We start from the raw sequence: 26475 nt of genomic DNA, 5'->3' as shown, positions 1-26475 counted from the left end.
CCAACCCCCGGTCTGTGGACCAGCACTGGGCCGTGGCATGCTAGAAAACCAGGCCACGCAAACAAGCAAAGCCCCATCCATGGGATGCAGGCAGCATGCAAAACCACGGCCTTTCTGGTCCACAGAAAAAACTCTCTCCCTGGAACCGGTCCCTGGTGCCCAAAAGGTTGGGGGCCATTGCATTAAGCTGTTAAAGGACTTTCTATTTGAAATTAGGCTATAGATCAGGGGTGTCAAACTCAAGGCCGGGGGCCGTATCTGGCTCACAGGGTACTTAGATCAAGTCCGCTTGTCCAGCCTGGAAACAGCAAAGGACCAGCCCACGACGCCTCTGCCAGCAAAAATGGGTTCCTGAGCTCCATTTTCAGCTGCCATAGCCTCCTGCAGCCCTCTGCCAGTGAAAATGGAGCAAGTAGCCCTCCTGAGCTCTGTTTTCACTGGCAGAGGGTTGCAGGAGGCCGTGGCAGCTGAAAACGGAGCTAAGGAACCTGTTTTTGCTGGCAGAGCTCTCGGGCCACCACAGGCACCCCCAACAGGAGTGACGTTGAGGTGGCCAGGCCATCCGCTCCCCCCCCCCCGGAGGTCAAACACAACCCTGATGTGGCCCTCAATGAAATTGAGTTTGACATTTCTGCTATAAATGGAGGAGGTAAAGAAATGGAGGAAAGGATTTAAGCTTGTACAGAGTTAGTAATTTACACTTGTGCTAAGACTGACCCAAAATAAGGACAGCATGACTGGCTGGGGAATTCTGGGAATTGAAGTCCACACATCTTAAAAGTCACCAAAGTTGAGAAACATTGTCCTAAAAAAAAATTAAGTACCATTACAGGAATTCTTGGACTATCTATTTCCTGACCTACACGCTTCCACAAACTCCCAACTCATTCATCCTATCCAATTCTCCAGAAACATTTAATGGGAAACGCATGTGGATCTTTCATTTTTTTTTTGTTTATTCCTCTTTTCAAAATGAATGGATGGAGAATTTTTCCCGTACTTCCCACCCCGACTTCTCCCCATTGCCTGAATACTCAGAATTAAGTAAAGTGTAATTCATTCCCTGGGGACATCTGGAAGGGACAGGATACGGAATATTAAAACAATAGTATCTAGGAGTTGTGATGAAGCTGGCAAATGAATCCTCCTCCCACTCAATAAATTCCAAGACACGTAGAACAGCCTTGCTGCGTTCCACAAATAGTTCTTTTTGCAGGCTTCCGGGTGAAAAAAAACCCAGGTGAGCTGTTTTCCATCCCCACCCCTGAGGAAATTTGAATGAAATTCAATTGTCCTTCAAGGGCTGCAGTAGGTTGGACAGTCAAACTGAAGCAAGCCATTTTTTGGCCAGCATGCAAGGTGCTTTTGCCTCCCGCCCCACCCTGCCTATGGCTTATTGCTATCAATGGGTCACCACGCGGAGCGTTAGGGAAACGGGATCTGAAACAGGAAGTGGAGAAGATGGACGGAGGCCACAAGAGGAAGGCCCTGATGGAGATGCGTTCATGGTTTTAGAACAGTCTGCAACGCTCGAGTCCTTCGGAGTCCCACGAGGAGGTGCAATTGGAGACTCCATCTCAGGCCCCTCTTCAGCCATGACAGCAGCTGGAAATGAGAACAGCTGGAAAGGGCCCCTCGGCGATGGGGAAGAACCACCGGGAGAGACTCAAGACCCCTGCGCAGACTAAGCCTGCAATAGAGGGAGGATGAATAGAACTACTCCCATTTTGCAGATGGGAACATAGAGCTTGTAGCATCAGTGGCCTTCTCCTTCAAAAGCCACCAATGCTTCCTCTGCTTCCCCAGGCCCAGTCAAGAAGGTGGGCGGTCCTTGCCAGAAGGGTCAGGCAGGTGGAGTGGCATTAACCAGAAAGATCTTGTGAGATGAACTTGCGTAAGCGCTCCAGGTACTGGCTGTAGAGTTCAATGTCGTTGTGGCCGGCTCCTTCCACCCAGAGGGGCTCCACTGCCTTCGGGCAGCGCTCGTAAAGGGCCAAGCCGTGAGAGAAGTCGATCACCTCGTCTTCGGTGCCATGAATGAACAGCACGGGGGAAGTGATGCGCGACACCTTGTCTATACTGTGGAAGAGAAAAGGAAGGTAGATTATTACAGTGTTTCTCAAGTATGGGCTGGGGAATTCTGGGAGTTGAAGTACACACGTCTCAAAGTGGCCACGGTCGAGGAACACTCAAATAGAGCCTGGAGACTGGACTGCCATCTGTCAGAAATGGTGTAGGGTCTCCCACTTGGGCAGGAGTTGGACTAGATTAGAGGTGTCAAACTCAAGACCTGAGGGCCAGAGCCGGCCCGCAGGGTGCTTAGATCTGGCCTGTGGGGCTGTCCTAGTAACAGCAATGGCCTGGCCCCCGGTGCCTCTGCCAGAGAAAACAGAGCTCCATTTTCACTGGCAGAGGGTTGCAGGAGGCCTTCACGGCTGAAAACGGAGCTCGCAAGGGCCATGGGCAGCCCTCCCAATCTCCGTTTTCTCTGGCAGAGGGTTGCAGGAAGCCGAAAACAGAGCTAGGGAGCCCATTTTTGTTTGTTTGTTTATACAAACATAACATCTTTGCAACACATTATACTTCTTTTACATATCTATTGTGTTTTCTTTATCTGTACATATAAATTTTATATCACTATAACTATAACTAAACTATAACAACTATAACTAAAATTAAACTATAACAACTATAACTATAACTAAAACTATAACTAAACTATAACAACTATAACTAAACTATAACTATAACTATAATTAAACTATAATAACTATAATAGCAATAGCAATAGCAGTAGACTTATATACCGCTTCATAGGCCTTTCAGGCCTCTCTAAGCGGTTTACAGAGAGTCAGCATATTGCCCCCAACAATCTGGGTCCTCATTTTACCCACCTCGGAAGGATGGAAGGCTGAGTCAACCCTGAGCCGGTGAGATTTGAACCGCTGACCTGCTGATCTAGCAGTAGCCTGCAGTGCTGCATTTAACCACTGCGCCACCTTGGCTCTTATAACTATAACTATAGTTATAACTAACTATAGTTCCTACTATTTTTGTCTACAGTCTATTTTATATTTCTACCTTTTATTCATTTCCTGGTTTTATATTTGTTTTTTAATGTCTTGATCTTTCTTCTTTTCTTTTTTGCTTTCCTACTTTTTCCCCCTTTCCTCCAGCCAATTATACCATAAGTCCCATTCTGACTATTATTCAAAGCCCGTTTTTGCTGGCAGAGTCCTCAGGCCACCACAGCCCCACCCGACACGAGTGATGTCATCAACCTGGCCACACCCAAGCAGGCCCCCGAGGTCAAACACAACCCTGATGTGACCCTCGATGAAATTGAGTTTGACACCCCTGGACTAGATGACCTACAAGTCCCTTCCAACTGTGTTAATCTGTTCTGTTAAGAGCCCCTCTTCTCCAGGGGGGAAGGGGTCTGCCTTGCAGCATTACCCTGAAAGAGAAGCTGGATAGTTCTGCATTCTTTACTCACTGAGCAACAGGTAGATCGGCAGCTTAAATTCTGTAAATTCCAACAGCCCCAAGGCCCACCAACCTTCATTAGAATTTATAGACAACCCATACAAAAATATCGAAACCAAAATTAAATGGCTGAAATCAGAGATTGCTAATGTCATGGACCTGCAATTGTTTTACGCAGGATCAGAGTGTATTTCAACTAGAAAGACGCACAACGTTAGCCCTTTTAAATTAAAACGAACTTATTTAGGGTTGATTTAAGGTCTGGGGGATTTTCCGAGGCAAAATGAGCAGCTTATGTCTTGCCAAAGCTCAAAGCTTCTATTTCTCTGTTGTTGTTTTTTAATTAAACAAAGCAAATTCCAAAATGATGCAGCCCCACATTACGACACACAAAGTCTGCTGTGACACTCAGAAGGGGCTAACTCGTGTGATTACAACTTAAGACCTAAGAGGCTTTTGTACTGAAAAATGTGCAAATGGGGTGTCCTTTTGAAACAGAATCGGCGCTCCGTCGGTGAGTTACAGCCTCTTGCTTAAACACGAAATAGGCCTCTTTTTGTCAGGAGGAAAATCAGGTTACATAATATTCCTGATCGCCGGGGAAGAGATTATCTGGGCAAATGACCACATCCCTCTAATATAAGTCCCTCTTTCTGAATTACAGTGAGCAATGTGCTTTGAAAGTGAACGTATTCTAGAGCAGGGGTCTCCAACCTTGGCAACTTTAAGACCTGGAGGACTTCCAATCCCAGAATTTCCCAGCCAGCTTTGCTGAATTCTGGGCGTTGAAGTCCACCAGGCTTAAAGTTGCCAAGGTTGGAGACCCCTGTTCTAAATGGACTATAGGTAGTCCTCAACTTATAATCATTCATTTAGTGACTATTCAAAGCTACAACAGCACTGAAAAAAGTGACTTATGCCCGGTCTTCTGCCGATGCCCATTGCAGCAGCCCCAAAGTCACATGATCAAAATTCAGGCGCTTGGCAACTGGCGTGTATTTAGATGGTTGCAATATCCCGGGATCATGAGATCTGGGATTTTGTGAACTTCCCAGATGGGTTCTGACATGCAAAGTCAATGGGGAAAGTTAAATTTGCTTAATGACTTTAAGCAACCGCAGTAATTTGCTTAACAACAATGGCAAAAAAGGTCATAAAACGGGGCATGGCTCACTTAACAACCATCTTGCCAACTTAACAACAGAAAGTCTGGTTCCAGTTGTGATTGTAAGTTGAGGATTACTTGCACTGCATAGTAAATCAAATTGGAAATAACCAAGCAAATACTGAGCTACTACTTCTATTTGTAACTGAATGGAAGATGTCCAAGATCTAAAGTTGCCAAACTTGGCAACTTTATGACTTGTGGATTTCAACTCCCAGGATGCCATGCTGGCTGAGGAATTCTGGGGGTTAAAGTCTACAAGTCTTAAAAGTTGCCAATTTTGGAGACTCCTGGTATATACGTAGGAAGCTCACACTGAAAAGCTTTTTGGAGTTGCACTGAGTAATTATCTGCTGTGAACTCTGCATTGGTGACAAGAAGGGCATCCGGCCAGCAAACACTCAGCTCCATTCAGTTGCCCCGACTCCACCCCAATGTAAGGAATTACAATGTCATTTTAAAAAAAGACCAATTTTTTTTTTCATAGGATAGACTTTTCAATAACCATGTTTCCGAAAAACAAAATTAAAAGATTTGGAAGGAAGGCGGACAGCAAAACCTAAATCCAGCAGACCGCAATAGTAAATTTTAATTGTATATCTGCCCCTCCCTGGCTGACCTCCACTCCCACGTCCCCCGCTTTCTCAAGGACTTACTTTGGGAAAGCATCAAAGCAGTAGGTCTTTTTGGTTTCTGGGAAGGCAACGCGCATGCCCGAAGTTAAAGGTGAATGTAAGACCACAGCTGCGCACTCATAGCGGGAGGCCAGGTCCACTGTGGGCACCGTCCCAATGCTTTGCCCATAGAGGATGATGTTCTCGGGGCTGATCCCATATCTGTACAGAGGGAGGAAAAGAAATCACAGAGGTGCCATCGCAAGGCAAATGACATCTTTTATGCTCCTCAGGTGCTGCTTGAAGAAATACAGTTTGTACAAGGGATGGAATTTGCTCTCTACAGGTGTACGAACTTGGTCTCCAAATGAAACCTGACAGGCTGATGCTAGTTGGGGCTACTTATCATGACCAGTGGTGGAATTCAATTTTTTTTAAACTACTAGTTCTGTGGGCGTGGCTTGGTGGGCATGGCAGGGGAAGGATACTGCAAAATCCCCATTTCCCTCCCAATCAGCTGGGACTCGGGAGGCAGAGAATAGATGGGGGCGAGGCCAGCCAGAGGCGGTATTTACCGGTTCTCTGAACTAATCAAAATTTCCGCTACCGGTTCTCCAGAACTGGTCAGAACCTGCTGAATACCACCTCTGGTTATGACTAAGGGAAGGAACATCCTCACATGAAGGCTATCCAGCCCCAAATAGACGCTGGAACAAACAGGGCACCCCAACTTGTCTGTGTCTCGTACTGATGAACTGCCAGAAGGCATCTAGCATCTTACTCAATCCTAAAGTAATGAAAGGAAAGGCAGGCTGAACCATGTGAAACATTTATTTTCCTCTTCCACACCACTCCTGTACCACCTCTCTCTCCCTGGCGCCCCCAAAAAACATTTTGCTTTCTCCTGCTTCACTCTGTCCTTCTCTGGGTAGATGGGCATATTTTCAAACTTAGCATGAGGCAGCAGCTGCCAATTATTTTGTAAGAAAACGCCTTGGTGCTCTCTGAAGTTGTTTGTTTTCCTGCAGACCTTTCATTACCAAACCAGGTACATCATCATGGCTAATAGAGCTAGTAGCTACTAGCACTGATGATGTTACCTACTTTGGTAATGAAACATCTGCAAAGAAAACAACCAAGCTCAGAGAGCATGAAGGGTCCCATCATGGAATTGTCAGCCTTACCAGGTAGATCAGGCAGGAAACGCAGCCAGAGGAACTAATTCTACTTTATTGTAAAGGTTGAATAGCAGACCCTTGCAGGTGTAAAAATACAATTCCCCCACCATCTCCTTCACACCCCGAGAGTCCCTTCTCAGTCTCTTATCTAGCCCTCTATCCAGCTGCAGGCTAAGCTATCTCTTATCTCCATGAGATGGCAGGTGGCATGCGGAGCCCTCTCTGTGGGCATGTGAGCCATCGCCCAGCTCAACTCCACCGTACATGCGCACATACTTCCCACCAGCCAGCTTATTTTCAGATCTCTGCCACGCATGCAGGAGAAACATGCGCATGCGTGGGGGTCGCGCATGCATGCAGGGCGGGTGAGCGCAGGGGTGTGTGGTGCTCCTCCGATGCCCCATGGGAGGCTTCAGGGAGGTCTGCTAGGCCCATAATGGGGCACCCCCCACCGTGGGCTGTTTTTGGTCCCGGGAGGCTTCAGGGAGGCCTGCTAGGCCCAAAAACGAGGTACAGGGGAGTTGGGCGCATGGGTGGGGGAGTCATGCACGCGGGAGCTGGATGCATTGCATTGTGGGTGTGGGCACCCGCAAGCACATGATTTCAGCACACAAGGACCAAAAGGTTACCCATCACTGTCTTACCTGATTATTCCCTAGGCAGCATCTCTAAACCCAGTCTCTCAAGCTCATTCCCACATACCACTACATGATTCTGAAGATATTTCAGGGCTCTAAGAAGCCAGTATAGTATCAGAGGCTGCTGCTTGCTTAGCAGCACTGTTAATTTCTCACTTTTGCTTTTTTTTTTTTAAAGTAAAATAAAATCCAGATGAGACAGAAAACCTGATAGGAACCCAAACATCACATTCGCAGCTCCAGGCACTATTTTGGGCGCTGAGATAGGCAATAAACAAGTACAGCTTTTCTTTCATTTGTCTATTTATGGCTTAATGGACAACACATCTATCCATCTTTCTTGGCCTCAAAAACGAAGAATGGAGACTCTCTTTAGGAAATATCCAATTTCTGAGAAAGCATTAAGGAAGAGGCCCCTGAATGCCCTTGCTGGAAGCTGATGGATTGATCAATCCGGACACGGTTATGAAAACTCCTGGAGCTTTTGAAACAACAACACAACGAAGGCTGGTATTGCTTTTTCCTGGAGACTCACCGGGTGCGTAAGGCCTGCCAGGCTGCGTCGACATCAGCATAGAGGTTCTTCTCTGAAGGTTTCCCAGTGCTGGCACCGTAGCCCGAATAGTCGTAAGAAAAGATGTTGCAGCTAATCCGGGTGCCCAGGCTGATGTAGAAGCTACACATCTGGCCCAGATCCACAGCGTTGCCATGTGAGAAGAGAACGGTGAATCTGAGGAGAAGGAAGTTGTCAGGGTACCAAACAGCATCCTCAATCCAATAAGAATCTGAGGCTAGAGATTCCTCAAAATTCAAATTTGTGAAAGAAGCCTTGTTGGCACATCTGGGAAAACCCGAAACTGAAAGCTTCCAGGTTTTCCCCACCCAGTTGAAAGTTCCAGACCCTGCCCCAGCAGCCACATGTCCATCACACGGCCCAACCAGCCACTGTCATGAAGGAAGATTCCTCCCATTCACGTCAGTCCAGGTGCAGGGAAAATGGACTCTCTGAGAAGGGATGTTATTTTGATTGCATATCCGCCATGCTCCATACAAACCCCCTTCCCAGTTTCCCACAATAAAATATGTTTGACTATGTGGCAGGCTTGAGGCCCAATACAAAGTTTATAGTTTATAGTTTAGTTTTATTGATTTATATGCCGCCCACTCCCGAAGGACTCCGGATGCCTTCCAAGCATGACAGAAGGGTTCAGAAAAAAGCAGTGGGGATCACACCTGATCCTCAGGTGCACCAAAACTGGGTGGCAAAAGCCTATTTGTTTTACAGGACAGAGTAGAATAGAATAGAAACAGTCCTTGACTTGCAATAGTTCATTAAGTGACCATTCACAGTTACAAAGGCACTGAAAAAAGCGATGTACGACCATTTTTCACAGTTACAACCTTTGTAGCATCCCCATGGTCACATAACCAAAATCAAGATGCTTGGCAGCTGGTTCATATTTATGACGGTTGATGTGTCCCAAAGTCACGTGATCCCCTTTTGCGACCTCCTGACAAGCCGAGTCAATGGGGAAACCAGATTCACTTAACAACCAGGTTACTAACTTATCAACAACCAATGATTCACTCAACAACTGTGGCAAGAAAGATCGTAAAGTCGTTGCAAACCCCGTTTAACAAATGTCTCACTGAATAACAGAACATTTGGGCTCAATTGGTAGTCGTAAATTGAAGACTACCTGTACAAATATTTAGGGTATGTCTATGTTCTAATTTCAGTCTGTAGTAAAAATCTCATCCCTCCCTGCAAATAGAAAGTTGCCCAATTGTGTGGGGTTGGGTGGGAGGTAGAAGAGGAGGTTGTTAAAGAATCCTTCTCCTCATTAAATAAAAGCTGGAAACTCTTATTTAATGCCATGTTTTGTTTTTTAACATGAGAATACCATTTTAAACTGCTCCGGTATTTTCATAAGTAGTTCAGCTACTTAAGTCCCTACCATTTCATTTTGCCCTGGATCAAGATCATTTCATAAGGCCTCTTCCATACAAAAGTTTAGGCCCGTGATGGCGAACCTATGGCACGCGTGCTGGAAATGGCACGAAGAGCCCGTGACCCGACAATTGCGCGATAGACATATGCGCGCTGACAAAATAGCACCGATTAAAACGTGATGTCAAAATTGCGCCAACAAATTCGCGACAATAAAATCGTGACAAAAGCGCGATGACAAGCACAATAAAATCGAAAAAATTACTGTTAGGATTATAGTTTGTCTATAGTTTGTTGATGATGCAATTTTGTCGCCGCGCATTTGTCTTCGCACTATTGTCGAAAATCAATTAGCGATTTGGATGGTGGCGCACATATGCCTATTGCGCATTTGTCGGTGAACCCGCAGAGCCGTCTCTCTGGGCACACCAGCTATTGCCCATTGCTCTTCCATGTTCCGGCGTGCACATGCACACCAGCCAGCTTGTCTTTGCACACACGGGAGTGCTGGAAACGAAGAGCAGTTCCCTGGTGCACATGCCGGGAAGCTGAGCTTCCGGTTTACCGTGCGTGCATGGGTGCTGGCCATCTGGTCTTCGCCTGCGCATGCGTGCCAGAAACGGAAGAACAGGTGTCGGGGAACTGCTCTTTCAGTTTCCTGCACTCCTGCACATGCGTGCTGGGGAGCTGTTCTTCCGGTTTCTGGTGCCACCCCCCCCCCCGCACACGCGTGCATGCGCTCCCGTTTCAGCACTTGGTGCCAAAAAGGTTTGCCAACGCTGGTTTAGGTTGTGTGTGAAATATGCTTAGATATGACTGTATCTGGGTTCCAAGTAACACCCCCAATGAAAGAAGACTCAAGGCTTAAAAGTTCCTCAAAGTTCTATTTTATTAGAGATACTGGCACATCTGGGAAAACCCGAATCTGAAAGCTTCCAGGTTTTGCCCACCCAAAAGAAAGTCCAAGACCCTGCCCAGCACCCACATGTCTGTCACATGGCCCAATCAGGCACCGTCCCAACTGGAGATGCCTCTCAGTCACACCACTCCAGGTGCAGGGCAAGATGTCCTTGACTCTCTGAGAAAGGAATGTTATTATGACTATATATCTCCCATACTCCACATAATCCTCCCTCCCATTTTCCCACAGCATTGAATGTGGCAGGCCTGAATGTCCAATGCAAAAGATGGCTTCCAGGCCTGAGACTGTCTATGCTTGGGGGAAAAAAGGTGTAAACCTCATAACATGATGAAGTGGCAACTTCAGAGACTGGTGATTTTGAATCACACAGAGGAAGAATGGATTATGCAGTGTCGCATTTTCCCCCCCTATAGCCCACCTCCGTACAAATACTGCACACAGGTAGTCCTTGACTTACAACTATTCATTTAGTAGCCATTTGAACCATTTATAATAGCACTGAAAAAAGTGGTCCTTGCACTTATGGCTGTTGCAGAATCTCCAGCCATGTGATCAAAAGCTGATCACTTGGAAACTGGCATGGTTTTAGACGCTTACAGCATGTTGGGATCATGTGATCGCCATTTTTACCCTTCCCAGCCGGCTTTCGACAAGCAAAGTCCATCGCGGAAACTGGATTTGTTTAAGGACCACACGATTCCTATAAAAACTGCTGTGCTTTGCGTAACAACCATGGCAAGAAAAGATAATGAAAATGAGTGCAACTCAATTAATAACCCCCTTGCTTAGCAATGGAAATTCTGATGGGATGTTTATTTTTGTAATTGGAAAAATTAGACCATTCTTTTTTTTTTTTTAAAGGAAATTCTGATCCCAATTGTGGTCGTAAGCCGAGGACGATCTGTATTGGAATCAGATGAGACAACAGCATAGTTTGTGTCAACTTTAGGAGCTTAGAGATGCTATTTTCAAACACTTACCCAGGATTTAAAACACAGGCACAATTTTCCCTTTCTGCAAATAAATCTAAAGAATCACAGAGAAGTTTAGCACCACTAATTTATTACAAACAGATGGCCGAAGTCTTAAGTATGACACTTTCACCTTCAATGGCAGTTTTACATAAATAAGTTATTGGAGATTTATTGCCGTTTCTACTCCTTACATAAAAGATGGAGTAACAGAATTTCTACAGATCCTACCAATACCCTTTCCCCACACTTTCTGCTACAGGAAGAACCGAGAAATTTCTTCTCTCAAATTTACAATCACTACAGTGATCATTCACCCTTTACTATAAAGAACAGTTGTTTTTATTTCGGAAAGGTGACTTTTGGATGTATTTCTTTTTCAAGCACCCACTTTTGTCCTTTATTTGGGTCCTTTAACATTTACCATACAAATGGGTCCATTCAAGGCAGTCTCTCTCAGTCATGTGAAAAGTATGGGAATCGAATGGTCCTTTTGATATCAATTTGCATATACTGATTTTGGATCATTTGATTAGAATGTAAGTTTTGTAAAGTTTTTCTCGGTTTTGCTCTTGAATTTTCCGTGGTAAAGCAAAGTTATAAACAAAAACATGTTTATGGATATTATTGTGTGAATTTCCCCCCCAGATTTGCACTCTTTTCAAGTTTATCTTTCATTTCCCCCAGGAAAATAGGGTCACCCTAACCCAATTCTATATAACGGGGAGGAACGGACAAAATTAAACAAGGCCATCTAAAATAGAAAAACATTCCTCTCTGCATTTGTATGATCATTTGGCACACAATGTGAGATTTGATCTTATACAGGGGAATTATTTCAATCTGCAAAATCCCAAAGATACCCAAATCTGCCCTATTCCTAGGAATAGTAGGGCAAAATGGTTTTAAAAAAGAGAGACAGTCAGCTGTTTTGGACATGAAAAGTATTTTTTTCCCCATTGTTGAGAATTTACGGGCTTGACTCCAGTCCTGCATCAACAATGGAGAAGAGAGACAGATTCCCATACAAAGAAGACCGGAAACTATGACCAGGGAACGCCCTTATTTACAACCACCAGCCATCTGTCAAACTAAGGAAAGAGGCTGCTCCCACCCCATGTCTAGGCCTCAACCAAGTTCTCCAGCCTAACCAGCAGGCCTTAGTGGCTGAAGAGCTGCCTTGATTTTCTGGCAAATGATCTTTAAACGGTTGTTCGACAATTGTGTCCTAAGGCTCAAGGCATCAGCCCTTAAAGGGTTTCTCTTGAACACCTTTCAAGGGTTAGGTTTATCAAATTTTATCAAATGTGTGGACTTCAAGTCCCAGAATTCCCCAGCCAGCATGGCTGGCTGGGGAATTCTGGGAGTTGAAGTCCACATATCTTAAAACGTGCCAAATTTGAAAAACACGGGAAAGGAAAGGCCCGCCAAGGACAGAACTTCCTACATTTATTAAATCTCATTTCAGCTTAACCACATGCAGACAACTTCAACATAAATATCCTATTTGGAAAGAGAAACTGCTGCTTTTGAGGATATTTTCCGTTTACTCTGATTTTAAATTACAGTTGCTTTAAAAAAAAAAAACTCTCAATTTTGACTTCTGGGATACCTGGTTCAAGGCCGGGCTACTCTTTTCATTTCTAAATTCATTTGCAGTGCTTTTAGAAACTTTACAGGTTTAGGTGTTCGATTTATGGTGGGGTTTTTTTTTTCAACCTCACAATATATTTATTATTATGGTTTCTCTCGCAGTTAGCCAGAATGGATTTGGCATTTTTATCTACCTGTCAAGTCCTTCCCAAGTCCTTCCCCGGAATCATTATTTATTAGTCTCATAATCCTTGCTAATGCTGCTGCTGATTTTTCTTGGTTTTATTGTCCCGTGCCTCGTTTTTTCACGTTTCATAGTGCCCAGAGAAGAGCAAATACATGGGAAGTAAACAATCATAAATTTAAACTTTTTAAATACATTGATCTTCCAATTACTGTGGCCAAGTTATTCAGACTCTCTTTCCCAGCCCAGTTCTGTTTTTGCTTACATGGAAATGCCTTCCCCTCAAGTCAATAAAATTTATTTCTAGGTAAATCTGTAAAGGAGCCTGGCACAGCTATGATCACAATTGAGGCCAACATTTCTGGGGCTAAGCAAGACAGTTATTAAGTGAGCCACGCCTCATTTTATAACCTTTTGCCACAGCTGTTAAATGAAGCACTGTAGTTATTAAGTGAATCATGTGGTTGCCAAGCAAATCTGGTTTCCCTCATTGATTTTCTTTTTCAGAAGAGGTCCCAAAGATGCTTTCTTTCAAAAAGCCACTGGACTTGTTTTTTTCTTTGAAAGACGTTTCGTTTCTCATCCAAGAAGCTTCTTCAGCTCTGACTGGATGGTGGGGAATGGAAGGATTTATATTCCTTAAGGACAGCTGGTCATTTGCATCCTTTTAGAGTGGTTGAGACCATTTGGAGATTTACCTGTGTCCTCAGAGTCACCTGAGTAGTGCAAATGGGGTTGGAGATTCCTTGGAACTGCTGAGACAATTGTGTTGTAGACTGGAGATAGATGATAGATGAGATAGAGGACTACTGCCTTGAAAGGGGGGTTAAAGAGGCCATCTATGTCAAAATTACTGCCTTCTCTCAACAGAGGGGGAGGGATACAACATCCTCTATCTCCAGTGTACAAGAAGTCCTTTCAACAGTTCCAAGAAGGCTCCACACCCATTTGCACTACCCTGAGGACACAGATAAACCTCCAGGTGGCCTCAACAACTCTCTAAAAGGATGCAAATGACCAGCTGCCTGCAAAATCCCCACTATTCAGTCAGAACTGAAGAAGCTTCTTGGATGAGAAACGAAACGTCTTCAGAGAAAGAACAAGAAAGTCCAGTTGCCTCTTGGGGAAAAAACACCTTTTGGGACAACCATGATCTGGATGACTGAGAATCTCCATAGACCTTTTCAGAAGCTGGCACCGTAAATGGTCATAATTGATCATAAATCACTTTTTCAGTGCCATCGCACCTTTGAACTGGCAATATAAATGGGAGGAAAAGCACAGTTGCAAAAGTTTGAGGCAGAAGGTAAAACTTTCCACTTGCAGCTCACATGTTCCAAATACATCATCATAAAAATGGCCATGCACAGCCTGTAGAAGGCTTCCAGAGAGCTCCTGAGGGCTGGGGGGGGGGGGCAGAAACGAGTGAAAAATGGCCATTTTTTGCTCATTTTGGTCCCCCCCCAGCCCCCAGGAGTACTCTATAAGCCTCCTAAAGGCTATTCACGCCCTTTTTTTGAAAGAAAAAAAAACCAGGTCCGTTTTGGCAAAAAATGGGCTGGTTTTGGGAGCTCTGCAGAGTGCAATAACTTTTATTTGCCTCTTCAAAACCTTGGTGACTACCTTTTGGGACAACCATGATCTGGATGACTGAGACTCTCCATAGACCTTTTCAGAAGCTGGCACCATAAATGATGATCACATGACCCTGGGATGCTGCAACGATTATGTGAAAATTGGGTCATAAATCACTTTTTCAGTGCCATCGCACCTTTGAACTGGCAATATAAATGGGAGGAAAAGCACAGTTGCAAAAGTTTGAGGCAGAAGGTAAAACTTCCCACTTGCAGCTCACATGTTCCAAGTACGTCACCCCGTGCTCGATTCCCTTGAGAACTGGGCCCTGGTGACCCCCACCAGCCAGGCCCCAATCTGATTTAATTAAACTTTGATAATTTTCACCGCACGGAATAAACCCTGAGATTCTTTTGGCAAAATTAAGCCTGACATGTTAAGCTCTCAAGGGGCTTAATTCCTGCACCTATGAAGTTGTTTTTCTTTATATTGTCATGGAAACAGACTACAAAGGTTGGGGCCCAATCCCCTTGAGCTTTCCAGTTGTCTGAGCAACCCCTATTTTTTTTTTAAAAAAAATGAGGTGGGGGTGGGGGGGGAGAGGTCACAAGCTCTTTTCATTTCCAGGCTTATGATTATCCGGAGGCACCTGCAACTTAGCAAGAATTTATACACCCAATGACAGCCCCAGATTAACTCAATTAAGCAGCTTTGAGCAAGGCTGATGTTCTTAACTTTGTTGTTTAACTGTGCTTAGTCGATACAGTCTCCCCCCCCCCCCCCCCGGTCTCCCCCAAGTGTCACCAAGAATGATCACTGGCTCAAATGGTCATCTTAAGAGGTCTTGCCAGCCTGTTTCTTCAATAGCAGAAGGTCTGCTTGCCCTCAGCCAAGGAAAAGAATGCTGGGCCTCCTACAATTCTGTGCGAACGGCTTCGGAAACTGAGATGGAATCCCTGAAAATTCACATTTACCATCATGACATGGGCATGGCTAGTCTAGTGAAGAGAAGGACCAGGGGAGACATGATAGCAGTTGAGGATATCTTGGGGACTACCTGTACACCAATCAATTATTTTTAAAAAGAGTGGGGCTGCCACAGAAAGGAGCGGGGGGGGTGGGGGTGTCAAGCTATTTTCCAAAGTACCCGAAGGCCAGACAAGGAATAATGGATGGAAACTGATCAAAGAGATTCAACCTAGAAATAAGGAGAAACTTTTGGATAGTGAGAACAATCAACCAATGGAACAGCTCACCTTCGGAAGTTGTGGGAGCTTCATCACTTGAGACTTTCAAGAAGAGATTGGACTGCCATTTGTCAGAAATGTTGTAGCGTTTTCTACTTGGGCAGGGGTTTGGACCAGATGACCTACAAGGTCCCTTCCAACTCTGTATGTATATATATACATACATACCAGTGGTGGGTTCCGGATCTCATTGCAACCGGTACGCTGCAACGGGGCCGGGCGTCTAGCACGTGAATGCGCATAGCGCGTGCCTGTGTAACCACCGCCCGGGACACTCCAGCTGCTTGGCGGAGCATCGCACAGGTGCTGTATGTTCCGTGCGCGTGCCCAAATGGCCCAGTTGGGTCAAATACAGGTAAGGAGAGCGGACGGGTGGGTGGGCCCTCCGGAGCACCGTACCAGAACGGTACCTGGTGCTCCCAGCAGGCACTGGTACACCCACACTGGGGTGTACCAGTTGTAACCCGCCATTGATACAAACATACATACATACATACATACATACATACATACATACATACATACATACATACATACATACACTTGATGAGACTCTAGAAAGAGCACAGAGAAGAACAACAAAGATGATTAGGGGTTTGGAGGCTAAAACATATTCAGAACGGTTGCAGGAATTGGCTTTAATGAAAAGAAAGACTAGGTGTTCCAATATTTGAGGGGCTGCCACAAAGAACAGGGGTGTCAACCTATTCTCCAAAGCACCTGAGGGTAGAACAAGAAGCAATGGATGGAAACTAATCAAGGAGAGATGCAACCTAGAACTAAGGAGAAATTTCCTGACAGAACAATTATCATATTTTTCGGAGTATAACACGCACCTTTTTCCTTCAAAAAAGAGGCTGAAAATCTAGGTACGTCTTATTTGTATTTGTATTTGCCTTTATTTGTATGCCGCCCTTTTCCCTGAAGGGACTCAGGGCGGCTCACAATTCAAAAGGGAGGGGGAAAACGACAAACAGTAAACAATACAACATATTAAAAGAGAAAAAACGCAACAATCACACCATTCGAGTGGGGCTATAATCTTAGCCCCAGGCCAGCCGGGACAGCCAGATCTTTACAGCAGCGCGGAAGGATTGGAGGGTGGTGAGGGTCCGAATCTCCACGGGGAGTTCGTTCCAAAGGGACGGAGCAGCCACCGAGAAGGCCCTCCTCCGGGTAGTTGCCAGTTTGCACTGGCTGGAAGATGGAATTCGGAGGAGGCCTAATCGATGCGATCGAATCGGTCTGGTGGAGGTGATTGGCAGTAGGCGGTCTCTCTTATACACTGAACACAGCATTTTTTGCCTCCTGAAACCCCACCTCCTTCACCAAAATGGCCATGCAGAGCCTATAGAAGGTTTCCAAAGAGCTCCTGGGGGCTGGGGAGGGCAGAAATGAGTGAAAAAATTGCCATTTTTTGCTTGTTTTGGTCCCCCCCACCCCCAAGGAGTAGTCTATAAGCCTCCTAAAGGCTATTCATGCCCTTTTTTGGGGGGGAAAAACCCGGCCCCGTTTTGGTGAAAAATGGGCTGTTTTTGGGAGGTCTGCAGAGTGCCATAACATTTTTTTATTTGCCTCTTCAAAACCTTGGTGCGTCTTATACTCTGAAAAATACGGTAATCAATGGAACAACTTGCCTCCAGAAATTGTAACTGCTCAAACATTGGAAGTATTTAAGGAGACCCTGGACAATCATTTTTCTGAAATGGTATAGGGTTTCCTGCTTGAGCAGGGGTTTGGACTAAAACAGTGGTGGGTTCCTACTGGTTCGGACCGCTTTGGCTGAACCAGAAGTGGTTTGGCCGCCTGGGTCACTGGAACCGCAGCAATCCAGGCCTGCTACGCCCCTGAACCAATTCTCCCAGCGGTGCTATAGGCAACGCCATCTTGTTTTTAAGTTCTGCGCATGGGCAGAACAATTTTAATCGCACTGTGCGTGCACGCGGCATGCACACGAGCCAACCAGCAGTAATGCCTGGTGGAACCCACCCTTAGACTAGAAGACCTCCAAGGTCCCTTCGAACTTGTTATTCTGACTTGCACAGTTATACAGGTGGTCCTCGGCTTACAACCACAATTGAGCCCTAAATTTACTAAGCAAGAGAGTTGTGAAATGAGTTTTGCCACATTGTACAACCTTTCTTGTCACCGTTGTTAAGTGAATCACTGCTGTTTTTAAAATAGTAACAATAATAAGCGAATCTGACTTCCCCATTGACTTTGTCGGAAGGTGGCAAAAAATGATCACATGACCCCAGGGGACACTGCAACGTCATAAATACATGCCAGTTGCCAAGTGTGGCATTTTGATCTTGTGACCACAGGAATGCTGCAACAGTTGGAAACTAGGTCATAAGCCACCTTTTAAAGTGCCTTTGTTGAATTCTACTGAACTGAATTCTCCTGAATTGAATTCTATTGTATAGTGCAATATTAATGCAATATCAGGGGTTTCAATTAAATTGTATACAATGTGAAGGATGTGTGTTTTTGTTTTACGTTTATTTTTACAGTTTTCCTATGTATAATGTACACTGAAAATGTCATTTAATTTAGTTGTACGAGGTGCAATGACAGGACAGGAAAGGAAAGGAAAGGAAAAGAAAGTTCCAATCATCACTAAAGAAATGGTTTTAAATCATAGGCTATCTGTAAACCCAACATCCCTGACAATGCACTGCTACTGCCATTCATCTTTTCAAATGTGCTCACCTGGCGCCAGGTACGCAGCGGACGTACATGCAACTCACTCGGTTCCCTCGGCTGCTTTTGGTAAGGAACACCTCAACGGTGTCCAGTTCACGTTGGGTGTACTGGAAGTCAGCCCGGTCCGTCAAATGAAGCTTCCAGCGAGCCATGGGGACACTCCGGGAGGCGCCGTTGCTGGTGGTGCCCGCAGGGTCTGGTTCTGGGACGATTGTATAGGTGGGGTCTGGAGGTAGGAAGGCCAGCTTGGCAGCGATTCGACTAGGGCACGGTGGGCAGCAGAAGAGACAGCAGAGTTCACTAACCGTCAGCCCATTCATGGCCGCGGGTGGAATCAAGGGGAGGGACTATGGGGTACAGGGTAATATTCGGGGAAGGCGGGGAAAAGCAGGAATCCCACAAGCAGGCAATCCAACCCGTTAAGGAAATATTTCAGCCTCCAGTGAAATACAGCAAGTCTTTAGCACATGTCCGCTCAAAATAGCCATAACGGAGGGGTTCTGCATTCCAGCATAGAGAACCTCGAAGTCGCTCTCTGCACATGAGTTTCGCTGCACAGGATCCTAAAAACAGAACAAGAGAGGAAATTATATTTCACCCCATCAAGGTGATCAAATAAAGAGAATGGGAAGGGTCGTCTTTTATTGATTTCAATGGATCTTCTTACTGGATATGCCACTTACTTCATCTGGAGGGGATTCCAGGCTGCTTACATAGTTAAATCTAATCCAATACAGGTAGGACTCATCTTATAACCAACTGTTTACTGACCGTTCGGAATTACAACTTCTTGTGGTCATGTGATCAAATTTGGACACTTGGCAACTGGCATGTATTTATGACGGTTGCAGTGTCCCCTGGGGTCATGTGATCACTTTTTGTGACCTTCTGACAAACAAAGTCAAAGAGGAAGCCCGATTCACGTAACATCTTGTGTTACTAACTTAACAACTGCATTGAGTCACTTAACAACCGTGGTAGGAAAGGTTGTAAAATGAGGCAAAACTCACTGTCTTGCGTAACAACGGACATTTTGGGGCTCAATTGTAGTCATAAGTTGAGGACCAGCTCTATTTCCCAACCTTAGCCATTTTTAAGAGGTGTGGCTGGCTGAGGTATTCTGAGAATTGAAGTCCACACATCTTAAAATGCGTAAAGTTTGGAAACAGTGATCTAATCTAGTGTCATCAAATACTCTGTGGAAGCCCAGCTAGTTGTTACAAAATCACCAGCAAAATTCAGGTGCAAAATGCCATGTTTCAATGATATGATTTGGGAATTTTGGAGTCTTTATGAAAGGTATGACAGCTATCTTTTTTCTCTCCGGAGTATAAGACGCACCAAGATTTTGAACAGGCAAATTAAAAAAAAAGTTTTTGCTCTCTGCAGACCTCCCAAAAACGGGCCTATTTTTGCCAAAAAAGGGCATGCATAGCATTTAGGAGGTTTGTAGAATGTGCTTGGGGGGGGTGCACCCCTCAAAATGAGCAAAAATGGCCCATTTTTTACAAAAACGGGCTTGCTTTCCCCCTGAAAAACAGCATGCATAGTCTTTAGGAGGCTTATAGAGTGCTCCTAGGGTCTGGGGGTCAAAAACGAGCAAAAAAAAAAAAGCCTGTTTTTCACTCATTTTTGCCCTCCCCAGCCCCCAGGAGTACTCTGGAAGCCTCGTAAAGGTTATGCATGGCCATTTTGGTGAAGGGTTTCGGGAGGCCAAAAATGCTGTATTCAGTGTATAAGACGCACCCAGATTTTCACCCTTTTTTGAGGGAAAAATACGGTATTTGCTTTCTACTTCCATTCCAAGTTTTACTTATCCTCCCTCACCCCCCCCCCCCAAAAAAAGCAACCCAATAAAATTTTCTAAAGGAAACCAACCCTGACTGTTCTTTGGAAGGTGAGATACTGAAGCTGAAACCCAAATACTCCAACTACCAAACAAGAAGAGGGGATTCATGGGCAAGCACACTGATGTTGAGAAAGACTGAAGGTAAAAGGAGGAGGAGATGGCAGAGGATGAGATGGTTACACAGTGTCATCAACGCAATGAACATGAATTTGGGCAAACTCTGGGAGACAGTGGAAGGCAAGGGAGCCTAGCATGCTGTGGTCCATGGTGTTGCAAGAGTTAGATATAACTTAGTGACTGAACAACAACAACAAAAATTTCAACCATACTCCATCTATTGATATCACCTGTGGCCTCCTAATTCTTTCCAAGTCAAGTTCAGAGGTGTTCTGTATCAGTGGTCCCCAATCTTTCTGGCTTGGTGGATGGGCGCGGGGGGGGGGGGAGAGGGGATGGTTCTGTGTGAGCAGCAGGCACGTCCATGAGCGCATGCACCTCCATTTGCACATGAGTGTGAGCACCCACCGCTCACATAAGTGGAGCTTTGTGACTGGTAGTGGGCCGTGGGTTGAGACCAGGGGTGAAATTCAGCAGGTTCTGGAGAACCGGCAACGGAAATTTTGAGTAGTTTGGAGAACCGCCAAATACCACCTCTAGCTGGCCCCCGAATGGGGAGGGAATGTGGATTTTGCAGAATCCTTCCTCCTGGAGTGGGGAGAGAATGGGAATTTTGCAGTATCCTTCCCCTGCCATCCCACCAAGCCACGCCCACAGAACCGGTAGTAAAAAAAATTGAATTTCACCACTGGTTGAGACCCCTGTACTATAAGATCTTGAGATTCCTTCTTATTCAGTGATAAGAAAGCAGCTTAAAAGCAATAGGACTAGCATAGGACCCGCAATGCTAGACTGTTCACTGGCCCTTTAAAACATTCCTACCCAGAAGCTTTCACCCAGAAACCAGCCTCATTAATAAATAAATTTGTTCATCCTACACAACAAGAGAGCGAGGAGGGGGTTAACATGTACAAGCGTCATCACTCATTCCTGATTTGCAGCCAATAATTTATCCCACACATATGAATGATTAACCAAAACAATGATAAAAACATATCCATACCATTTCCGCTAATAGAAATATCATAAAGGAAAAGGGACTTTTTCTACAAAAGCTGAACACAATGTAAGGTGGAAGATTGGATCACAACATTGAACTGAACTTGCAGAAATGGCAAAGTTGATTAGTTTGGTCAGGGGGGAAATAATAAAATACTTTTAAAAAAAAAAATAAACTGGAAGCCTTGTATGGAGTTTTTGCCGAAAGAAGAAAAAAAATGAATGGATGATTATGGGATTTGAGAATTAAAATGAGAGGAAGAAGTCAGGGAAACGTTTAACACGACAATGGCTGGGTAGAAGGGCAGAAGGCATTATTGTATGTTCTTCTCTTTTTTCCTTTTCAATTTGCTTTTCTATTATTTTCTATCTTTGTTCTTGTTTGTGCTGTATGCTTTTCAGGATCACATTGAAAATGTATGTGTGTGTGTGTGTGTGTGTATACAAAGCTGAACAGAGCAAAATTGGACATACTGTATTTTAATCTTAGGGTTAAATTTGAAGGAATTTATGGGGTGTGGAATCCCCAATCTAGATTAAATCTTGGTTAAACTAGATTTAACAGACCTACAAATAACCTTTGTTCTGGCAGCATTCACACCAGGCATGAAATCCTCTCACCTTCGTCACCGGTTCGTAACAGGGGGCATGCGCGCATGCACAGTGTCTGTGAAGATGTCTGGGCAGGTGGGCGGAGCCTATTGCCACCGCCACTGCCACTACCGGTTCACCCAAACCAGTGCGAACCAGTAGAATACCACTTCTGATTCACACCTCATGTAAAGAGACCCTATGCCTTGTTTACTTTTCGTGTCATGCCTTAAGTTTAAAGCTTGTATGATCCCAGCCAACTGTGGTTTTAAATTTATCTACAGTATATCCCACCTTTATTATTTTAATGAATAACTCAAGGCAGGAAACATATCCAACACAACTTCCTCCTTCTATTTTCCCCGCAACAACAACCCATGAAGTGGGATTGGGCTAAGAGAGAGTGACTGGTTCAAAGTTACCTAGCTGGCTTTTATGAAGTAAAACAAGTTTCATGGAAAATGTGAACCCAACCAGCCAGAGGCCAAGAATGGAGGCCTTTGAACTATGGTGCTGGAGAAGACTCCTCCGAGTCCCTTGGACTGCAAGGCGATCAAACCAGTCAGTCCTGGAGGAAATCAACCCTGACTGCTCTTTAGAAGGCCAGATCCTGAAGAGGAAACTCAAATACTTTGGCCACCTAATGAGAAGGAAGGACTCACTGGAGAAGAGCCTGATGCTGGGAAAGATTGAGGGCAAAAGAAGAAAGGGACGACAGAGAATGAGGTGGCTGGATGGAGTCCCCGAAGCAATCAGCGTGAGCTTAAATGGACTCCAGAGGATGGACAGGAAGGCCTGGAAGAATATTGTCCATGGGGTGGCGATGGGTTGGACGTAACTTCGCAACTAACAACAACAAAATGTTACTGTTACTTGCTTTGAATTAGCAAGGGGCTATCCAAGCCATCCAGCTGTCCCAAAGATGCTTCTTCTAACTGAAGAAAGCTTCTTGGAAAAGAAGAGAAATGTTTTCAAAGGAAAAAAAAAACCAAGAAAGTTCAGTTGCCTTTTGGGAGAACCATGGCCCGGATGATTATAAATCTCCATAGACATCAAGGCATCCAGCTGAATTTCCTGCTCAAGGCCAGACTGATAATAAATCCGAATAATTAACATTTGTTTTCACCCCATTCAATACAGAGAAGTTTTCCACCCCTCTAATTCTATACTTCCTACCACAAGAAATTTTTCTGAGATCTTACTGGGCCGAAAAGTAAGATATAAATGTAGACTCATCACAACAACGCATCAATGTCCATTACAAACAATGATATCAAAATCGTGACTCAGGGATCATATCAGAACTCTCTAATCAGGACTGGAAATAAATATTTCAAGGAAAAGGCCCTTACGAGTTTGGATTAATGAGATCTATTCAGAAAAAAAAAAAGGTTGATAGCAGAAGAATTGCAACAAGTACTTTGGCCTTCCAAACTGAATTTTCCAACCCTATGGAACGATCTCCCCGTGGAGATTCGTACCCTCACCACCCTCCAGACCTTCCGCACAGCCCTTAAAACCTGGCTGTCCCAACAGGCCTGGGGTTAAAGATATTGACCCCACCCGAATTGTATGAATGTTGTGCTTTTAACGATGTATTGTTTTATGTGTTTAACATGGTTTGTCCTCCCTCCCCCTGAACTGTGAGCCGCCCTGAGTCCCCCCAGGGAAAAGGGCGGCATACAAATAAAATATCTATCTATCTATCTATCTATCTATCTATCTATCTATCTATCTATCTATCTATCTATCTATTTTATATTCAAGTATGAAAACCGCTAGTGTTTTGCTTGGCTTCCTTGATTTTTTGGTAAAGAGAAGAGAACATTTGTCTGACGCTACAGCTACTAGGTAAAACACCTTGCAAATGAAGAGATTATGTAATTTACATCATATTTCTGATAAGCACGTAATCATTTGCATGATAACATCTTGTGACAGAACATTAAAGATGAAGCTTCCCCTCACACATATGTACTAGATGTTCCTGACTCTAGGGGGCGGTGCCCATCTCTATTTCAAAGCCAAAGAGCCAGCGCTGTCTGAAGATGTCTCCATGGTCATGTAGCCGGCACGACTAAACGCCGAAGGCACACGGAACGCTGTTACCTTCCCACCAAGGTGGTTTCTATTTTTCTACTTGCATTTTTAACATGCTTTCAATCTGCTAGGTTGGCAGAAGCTGGGACAAGTAACGAACAGGAGCTCACTCCATTATGTGGCGCTAGGGATTCGAATCGACCTTTCTGATCGACAAGCTCAGCGTCTTAGCCATTGAGCCACCACAGATCATTAATTCTCTCTATGCAGCCTTGATGATGGTACCACCAACTCACAGAATATCCCTCCCAAAACTCCTACGAACAATGCAACTACACCTGTTCTTGAACCAGGCAGTCTTCCAGGGTCCAATGCATCCCTTCCAGATCACCTTGGTAACATTAATACTGGTAACATTCTCAATCTTGGTAACGTTAAGATGGGTGGACTTCAACTCCCAGAATTCCCCAGCCAGCATGGCTGGCTAGGGAATTCTGGGAGTTGAGGTCCACCTAATCTTAACCTAGACAAGACTGAGAAATACTAACCTGGCTAAAACTCTACACAAGACCATCTTCTTCTTTCAAAAATAAGGAGTAGGAGTAGGACACTACCAATCTGCTTTCTTTGGAAAAAATATAAAATAAAAATAGCAACAGCAGCAGCAACTGTATTTGTGCATGGGTTTGCACCCGTGAAGCATCTACCTACAACTATAGTGGCTTAAAATAAGGCTGCACTCACCCATATCTTCAGAGCATCAGCTTCAGAGCCTCCAAAGCCAATCCAAACCCCACATTGCTTGTGCCACACTTATACTCAGCAGCCACACCAATAACATTAGCAGAATACTACAGCTCCCCCTCAGCACTCCATGAGTCATCGGAAAGCAAAATGGATCCACAAAACATTTGAACCAATGATCTTCCCCCTGTACACATACTGCATTATCCTACCCATTATCCCCAGCCAGCAAGACTTCTACCTATAAGAACCACCACCACCAGGCCTCCGCCTTTGGGCACTTTCCAAGCATGTCTAACTTTATCCGACTATCCCAAACTCTTCTGGCTGGGGATCATAGGCACTGTAGTTGAGATGCGTTGAAAGGGATCAACGCAGAAACCGTAAAGTCCACCCCGTTAGTCAGAGACCCTACCTTTAACAGCGATCAAGAGAGATTTTCTCCCGAGTAAGCACACCTGGAGTAAACCCCGCGCGTTCCCACGGTTGGCATGGCCAAGCACGGACGCTCGAGAAAGTGTTCGCGGGTGGAAACGGAGCCCAGTCCACGAAGGGTGGGGATGGCTATGCCAGGCAGGCAGGAATCGTGGAAAGCCGAGCGAAATTCTCTCCAACGGTCCCGATGAACAGCGAGGGATTCTTTACGGAACGGACAAAACGAACGCGGCGGAGAAGGGAGGTCGTAGCTGCATCTGACATGACATCATCGGAGCTGTCACTACACACACACACACACACACACAAACATCTATACATACGCGAGATAGCTGGGGCACTTTGGGGAGCCGGGAACCCCCAGATCCCCTCCCGAGCAGCCTTGCAAGCGCGCTCCCCAGCCAGCCACGGCAAGACTCTCCTCCCAGCCTTTGGCGTAAATAAAGGCAAGAGGTCGGTCGCCAGCCCGGGAGAACCGAGTAACGCACCTCCCCTTGCAAAAAGAGGAGAGACTCAAAACACACACGCGAGCCCCAGGCGTCAGATACCACCTCACCGCTCCGGAATACAGGAGAAATCCACCCGCCGAACCGCCCCGGGCTCGATCCTCTCCAGGGATGGAGAAGCGGCGCGCATCGCGCCCGAACGCCCCAAACTCTCCCTTTTGCCAGCGTGGAAGGCAGTCAGCCAGCAAGGCAGTCAGACCCCGCGAGGCTCCCAAGCCTGCCTCCCCGTTCGTCCATCCGATCCCCACCCGCCGTAATCACCCGCGGCTGCCCCCCTGCTCTGCGTTGCCAGCGGGATTCCCCAGTCGCCTTGGTCGCGCACCGGCTCCGCGAAGGGCAGCTGGCGAGTGTCTCTCTCCCTTCGGGCGGCAGGTGGGCTGTCCTCTGTCCCCCTCTGCTGTGGCCGCCCCCGCTCAGCTGCCAAGCCCTCGTCCGGCCCGGATCTGTTGTTTCCCGGCTCCCGCTTGGGAGCTCCAACCGGGCGCCCCTGCGCTCCGCATTACGCGTCGGGCCTGCAAGTTGGAACGGAGCGGCCGCTGCTGCGCCGGGCCTCCCACCCTCTGGCGTCTCCTCCTCCTCCTCCTCCTGGGGAGGCGGATGTGACAGCACGACGCCAGCGCTGGAAATGACGACACCCGGCCCGGGTGGGGCTTTAAGGAGGCAGGAATGGTGGGGAGGGTCTCCAGGGGAAACAAGGGGAGCTCCCCTAAGCCAGCCGCCCTGGGCATGGGCGCCAGTGGGACGTTTCCGAGCAGGAAAAGACGTCGGAGACTCTCTGTTCGTGTGGCTTGAAAAGCCGTGGCTTAGATGAATGTTTCTCAAAATGGGGTCGTCCCCCACAGCAACGGTCTTCAACCTTGGCAACTTTAAGACCTGTGGACTTCAACTCCCAGAGTTCCTCAGCCAGCTTTGGAATTCTGGGAGTTGAAGTCCAGAAGTCTTAAATTTGCCAAGGTTGGAGGCC

At 45.7% G+C, this 26475-nt stretch overlaps 1 protein-coding gene across 2 annotated transcripts; it reads right to left on the bottom strand.

Annotated features, from left to right (window-relative positions):
- Positions 1-899: 899 nt before the first annotated feature.
- Positions 900-26091, bottom strand: ABHD17A (abhydrolase domain containing 17A, depalmitoylase). 2 transcript variants are annotated; one of them, XM_087702699.1, is made up of 5 exons: positions 25834-26091; positions 18237-18793; positions 7617-7811; positions 5308-5487; positions 900-2079 (listed from the first exon to the last, which is right to left on the bottom strand). In XM_087702699.1, the coding sequence occupies exons 2-5, from the start codon at positions 18548-18550 to the stop codon at positions 1863-1865; spliced, it is 906 nt and encodes a 301-aa protein (XP_087558825.1). In that variant the 5' UTR covers positions 18551-18793; positions 25834-26091; the 3' UTR covers positions 900-1862. The 2 variants fall into 2 exon arrangements, with proteins under 2 accessions (XP_087558825.1, XP_087558832.1); XM_087702706.1 differs by lacking the exon at positions 25834-26091 and adding an exon at positions 24986-25238.
- Between the last annotated feature and the right edge of the window lie 384 nt (positions 26092-26475).

Source organism: Thamnophis sirtalis, unplaced genomic scaffold (genome assembly GCF_051295495.1).
Source record: "Thamnophis sirtalis isolate CommonGarterSnake01/CBP01778 unplaced genomic scaffold, rThaSir2_p1.2 scaffold_1, whole genome shotgun sequence".
In the NCBI taxonomy this organism is placed as follows: domain Eukaryota; kingdom Metazoa; phylum Chordata; class Lepidosauria; order Squamata; family Natricidae; genus Thamnophis; species Thamnophis sirtalis.
This window is presented reverse-complemented; position numbering and strand designations above follow the sequence as displayed.